We start from the raw sequence: 6541 nt of genomic DNA on the forward strand, positions 1-6541 counted from the left end.
CCATCAGAGTCCTCCTGATTAAGACAAAAGGATAGCAGATGCAGCAAAAAGGAATCTAGTCCAATGTAGTATAGTCCATAAGATTTTAATTCCTTTTCATACTTTCTAGTGTTTGGAAAGGGAATGGAAGAGGTGACACCAACTTTTCTCCTGTAACTCTAGTTCTTTAACATCTTCTTGCTCTTCAAACAGATCAGTGGGAAACCCAAGTGGGGTATTCTTTGTAATGAACTCCTGCATTGTATTCTCCAGGGTCTTTTCCAAGTTGGCTGGTCCCGTCCCCATAGGATGTACATCTGTTGGGACTCAGAATAAGGGCTTTCTCTGTAATGGCTTCCACCCTTTGGAACATTGTCCCTGCAGAAATTAGACTCCCCCCCCCCACTTTGTCAGTCTTTCCTAAGTCCCTGAATGCTTGGTTTTGCCAACTGGCCAGAGGTACCTGGATTGTGATGGAGCCCATCAAATTGCTTATTTAACCATGTGTTATTACCGGGCCGGGGGGGGGGGGGGAATAGATAGATAGATAGATAGATAGATAGATAGATAGATAGATAGATAGATAGATGAACAGACAGACAGATAGATATATTTCTGTCTTTTATTGTTTATAAATTTCCTAGAGTCATGTGAGTGAGTAGGCAGTGATATAATTTTTTTAAAATAAATAAAAATAAGGAATAGTATAGTAGCTTGTAGTATATAGTGGAATATGGGTGGGTAACAATATATTCTAGCGAATGTTTTCTATTTAACAATGTTCACCCTCCATGCCCCTTTTAAAAAAAAATGCAGTCCAAATTACAGTCTATGACCCCCAAAAAGAAATAAAACAAAAACATGTAGGCTTCAATAAACTGAAAAGCAGCCAATTACTGGGAAGCTAAATCTTTGGCAAAATGACAGGATATTATTTCTATGTATTGTTCTTACAGGCTTGTTTTTTCAGTCTTGATATTAATTTTTTGAGACTAGAGCATTTATGATCCTACTATATATTGAACATCAATAATTATTAATTATTTTTATCCCTCCATTATTAATATAGCTTTCACTCTTGTACACAACTTTTGCAGTTAAAATTGCCTTTTTATGCATGATGTGTCTGTTATCTGTAATATTTTTTAAACTGTATTTTATCTATTTTTTTTAATATAAAAGCAAGTTTACCAGCTTATATTTGTAACCTAATATGGAAGTTCACTAGGTGGAAACATTTTTCTTTGAGCTCAATATTGAGAAGAACTCATCATAGTATTTATTTATTTATTTATTTATTTATTTATTTATTTATTTATTTATGCAGATTTATATTAAAAGGTAGGCTTTTTGTTTAGAAAGAATGTATTTGGCTCTCATTTGCTCAGAGTTAAAATATTTTTCATAATGCTTTTATTAAAAGTTTTAAACAGAACAATAAAAAATAATATAAACTAAAAAGAAAAAAGAAAGGAAAAACGGTGCAAGAAAGCAGCTACATATTTCTTTATATATTGCTAAAAATAATTCCTTCTCACCCCTCTGGGCTGTGTTCTGAATTTTATTTTATTAACATTTTCTTTCAAACAGGAAATGTTGGCAATACAAATAGTACTACAGACAAGCCAAATACTACAACAAAAGATTATGCAGGTAAGGCTGAAATAGTCTGAGGTTAGCTACTGCACTTGTACCAGCAAGATGGTTTCTTTTCAAATAGTGAAAACTGTGGCAGTTCTTAATAAAAGACTTAAGAAAGAAAAAAACAAACAAAAATGGCATTTTCATCAATGTTTATATGAAAAGAGTTGAACAATTTTTGTATCCTTCTAAGCAACATAGACACAACGAAGTCCATTTTTCATATTCAGCACCATATTTCTATCTGTTGGGCAAAGTGGCTGTTCTAAAATGAGTCCTTCCCAAATGGAGATCAATTTAGGAAAAAAAAAAGTAAGCTTCAGATCAAAGCTTTCAACAGTGCTGGTTGTAATTTGATGTTGCTCCTAGTATTTGTCGAGATTTATTTCAGGTTCCTTTTTTTGTGCACTGTACCCATTTTAGTTCACATATTGAAATTCATAATCTAGCACTTTACTCACCACACTAGACTCTCTACTATTTAGTAACAAATGATAACGATATTTTAAATAAACTAGAAAGAGAAAGTATATGTTGATTCCAATGAGGCTCAAAAGTTTAGCTCATTTTTGTTCCTCTTTTTTCTGTTTTAGAATACCACAAAACTACAGCACTTGGTAAGTAATTACATGGTGAGATATTTCAAAGTGTAGACAGTGATATTCTGTTTTCATGAATGATGAATATTTATTTACAATCTGTTCATAATTCATACATGGTAGCTTGTCATGATGTATTCTGACTGCCCAAAGCCTAAATAGTGAATTCTATATACAAGTGAGATCTTGAACGTTAATTTTCCCAATTTCAGTGTAACTGGATTAAACACTATATTACAGTGGAATTGGAACACTTAAGGTTCAGTAATGTAAAACTCAACATTTTGAGTGTGATAAACTTTTCTTTCTCTCTTTAGTGTTGATATGTTGGAGTTGTCACTGGATTTAGATTTTAGCAGCTGTCTTAATTAAGAGTATCTTTTTCTAACTTCTCACAGAAATTTCATTTAAACTTTTTAAGAATACAAGAATTTCAGCAGCTCAAATATTTTTCATACTTTACCCCTAAATCATCTTGGACAAAAATTCATTTTTTTCTTATTGGCTGTTCAATGAAGTGGTGAGGAACTGAACTGCTTTGCAATTGATGGAAAGCTTTACAGCTCTCTTACTAACAATTTCCTGAATCTTTATCAGCTAGTGAACTAATGCATCCAACAAAGGCAGTGTAATTCGGTGTATTGGAGAACCTTCAAATACATATAAAGGCCTTCATGTGAATGGAATCCTGGTAGTGAAAATTGATTGACTTATTTAGATGTGCAAAAACTCATTATCAGAATCCTAGCTCACAATGAAGTCAAAACTCCCAAGAACCCAATATTACTGCAGATCATGTAATAGAAATGAAATAGACAAAATCCTTCACTTATTCTGGCCATACCTGAGAAACAAAGATATTGATCATGAAATCAAATATTAAAAAGTATGTTACCACAAGGACATTAATGTGAAAAGAAAATATTTCTGCTCATTCAGAAGAGGCGTTTCTATGATTTCTGCCATACATACTACCTGATTTCCGGAAGAAGCCTTTGTTCTTGAGCTACTTTCGATAGAGGGGTAACAACTCAAAATAACCTAAATAAAATTGAACACTGAATCATATTCAACAGGATGATGTTCAGGAGTTATAAATTAATGTTCTGCATCTAGGCAGGAAAAATAATAGACATGAATACTGTATAGGACACGGGAGACCTGGCAGGGGAGCACTGAATGTGAGAAGGGGAACAGGACAATTTGCCACAGCCAACTTGCTGCGGCCAACATGCCATGGCAAACTCACCACAACCAACTTATCACAGCCAACTTGCTGCAGGACAACTCACTGTGGGACAATTTAGCAATTCTATTTAATTATTTCAAATAAATAAAAATTATTTTAATTTTTGCCATTCACATTTCATTCTGTCCCTTCTTTTGCATCTTTTCTTTAATGATTCTATTCCACCATTTAATTGATATTAGTGTAACTCTAGTTACAACTCTAGTGAGTTGTCCTGTGGCGAGTTGGCCACGGCGAATTGTCATAGACCCTGCGAGAAAGATCTAGGGATTCTAATAAAACATTCAATATGAGCAAGCCATATGATGCAACAACTGCTAAGGTCAACAAATTCTTGGGCTGCATTAACCTTTATGTCCAGATTCACAGGAAGTAATAGTTCCACTATATATGTGCTGATCAAATTGCATTTGGATTACTGTGGTAAATCTTGGGCATCACAGTTTATAAAGTTTAGGGAAACCCGGAATAGGGATAGAGGATCTAAAAATGAAATCTTATGAAGAGTACATAGGCATCATCTCAGTTACATTGAAAATGTTTTCTCTGTCCCAGGATGTTTATATGAGATACTCCAAATAAAACCCATGTTTCATTTATGTTCATCAACATACACAAATCTTAAAATCTTCCTTATAAATCCACAAGGCTTTAAAACAAGCAGAGATATTGCTTTTGGCAATCCTACCCTTTTATACCTGTTTGGAAAAGAAAATGAGAGGCCTAAGTCACCTAGTATCTCCTTGGTGAGATGGATGGCATAGAAGTTTAATATTAAATAAACAAAAGTAAATATGAATGATAGCAGAAGATTTAAAGAGACTCACAGAATTCTTTCTTCTTAGTAATCTTACTCTATTATTCTTATTGGAAAAGTTGAAATGTCTAATGGAAAGAAAAACAGCAAGCACATACATGGCATTTTTCCCAGACTATCTCTACTAGACTCAGATCTATTTTGTGGTTTATAAAACATACACATTGATACAACTCCTCCTCTTCCAAACTTTAGGAATCACTTATTCTATGACAGTGATGGTGAACCTTTTTGGCACCAAGTGCTCAAGCCAGAACACCCGTGCATGTGCCTGCACCAGAGCACCAGAAACCCAAAGACCAGCTGGTCTTCGGGTTTCCAGTGCTTTGGGGCACCGGAAATGCCTGTTTTTCTAGCCATTTTTCTAGCTGTTTTCAGACTGTTTTAGGCCATTTTCCCGGTCATGGTCAGGCTGATTTCCAGGCCATTTTCCAGGCCACTTTCCGGGCCATTTTGGGACCATTTTTCAGGCCAAAAATGCCCCCCCCCCCCCAAATGGCCTGAAAACAGCCTGAAAAATGGTCGGAAAATGCCACGCCATTTTCAGGCTGTTTTCTAGTGCTCTGGTGCTCGCAAACACCAGATGGCTGGCATGCTGGAAACCAGAAGAGTAGCTGGTGACGGTGCACATAACTTCAGAGAAGGCACTGGGTGCTACCTCCGGCACATGTGCCGTAGGTTCACGATCATGGTCCTATGAGGTAAAAAATGGTACTGAATGTTGTATGAAACTCCTGCTTCATTCTTGCTTCAAGTAAAAGGTTTTGAATTATTTATTACCACTTTTTCCTAGGACAACTGATCATCCTCCTGGCTGTTCTGTATAATTGCTGGTGAAGTCATGACACTGAACATATGGAAAATCTATCAAAATTTTATTTTATTATATTGGGTACCTGCTTGATTAATTTATTTCATTTCATTCCTAAACATAAAATACAAACTCCTAAAAACCATTTATCTGTTGGTTTGTTTATTGCATTTATATTCCACATTTTTTTCTGAAAGCAAGAATATATGGGGTCACCCCTATTTTATTCCACAAACAGCAGCTTGTTAAGAAATTGTACTGAAAATGATTTATTGCAAGGGTTATGCAAGGGTTACCACACGAGTTCCATATTTTTTAAAATACTTTATTAAATTTCAAGAAGAATTAAACACAAAATAACTATTAAAAAGTGGGGGGATTCAAAAGGTGAAAAGGTTAAAAAGTGAAAAAAAGAAAAAGGAAGGGGAAAAGTGAGGAAAGGCCTCCAACTTATTTAATACAGATACAAATATTTAATGAAATATTTTTCCTTACTACCGTATATACTCGAGTATAGGCCGACCCGAATATAAGCCGAGGCACCTAATTTTACCACAAAAAACTGGAAAAGTTATTGACTCGAGTATAAGCCTAGGGTGGGAAATGCAGCAGCTACCAGTAAATTTCAAAAATAAAAATAGATACCAATAATGTTTTTGAATATTTATTTCAAAGAAAAACAGTAAACTAGCGGTGTATTCAATGAAATACTTCACTCACCTCATGATGCTGATGTCCCGCTGTGATGATGATGTCCCGTGCAGCCACGGGAGCGATGTCCCGCCTCCTATGACACACGGCACAGTGATTCCTATCATTGGATCACTGTACCAGAGGAGGTGGGACATCGCTATGTGGCTGCTTGCCATAACAAGGAGGAGGTGGGACATCGTTGCAGAGCGGCAGGAGGGGGAGGAAGGGGAATCGTAAGACAGCCCTGCATTACATTAGAACGTGAGGAGGGGGGATGGTGCGGTGCGCGCTGCGCGGCAAACTGACACAGAGGGAGGGGAAACTCACAGGGACACTGGGCCATTCACGAGTGTCACCCAGCGGCATGGCCCCGCCCCTTTTTCTCCTCCATTTCGGGCAAATTTTTCACTGACTCGAGTATAAGCCGAGGCAGCTTTTTTCAGCCCAAAAAGTGGGCTGAAAAACTAGGCTTATACTTGAGTATATACAGTAATATAGCCATAGCAATAGAAAAAAGTCCCATATTTCCTCCATTTGATTGAGCCATTATTACAAAAAAATTCCACCTCAAAGACATATGCATCTTACATTTGTATATACTTTTATCTCATCAAAATACATTTTACCACAAAATTCATTTCTTAGATATACATAATTATCAATATCAAATCTTACTTACCCAATCTTACAAAATTAATCTGACATAAAGAAGAAAGTATTTGGTGTGAAAAATGTAGATCTACCAGAAAAGA

At 35.9% G+C, this 6541-nt stretch overlaps 1 protein-coding gene across 1 annotated transcript in view; it reads left to right on the forward strand.

Moving 5' to 3' along the window:
• The window catches only part of LOC106553971 (complement receptor type 2), a 119619-nt gene extending 114151 nt beyond the window's left edge, over positions 1–5468 (forward strand). Inside the window, exons 34-36 of the mRNA XM_087720851.1 lie at positions 1570–1632; positions 2214–2237; positions 5079–5468. Coding sequence (XP_087576977.1) covers positions 1570–1632; positions 2214–2237; positions 5079–5122 — 131 coding nt within the window. The 3' untranslated portion in view covers positions 5123–5468. The remainder of the gene's footprint in view (positions 1–1569; positions 1633–2213; positions 2238–5078) is intronic.
• Positions 5469–6541: the final 1073 nt, after the last annotated feature.

The sequence above is a fragment of the Thamnophis sirtalis genome, unplaced genomic scaffold (genome assembly GCF_051295495.1).
Source record: "Thamnophis sirtalis isolate CommonGarterSnake01/CBP01778 unplaced genomic scaffold, rThaSir2_p1.2 scaffold_7, whole genome shotgun sequence".
In the NCBI taxonomy this organism is placed as follows: Eukaryota; Metazoa; Chordata; class Lepidosauria; order Squamata; family Natricidae; genus Thamnophis; species Thamnophis sirtalis.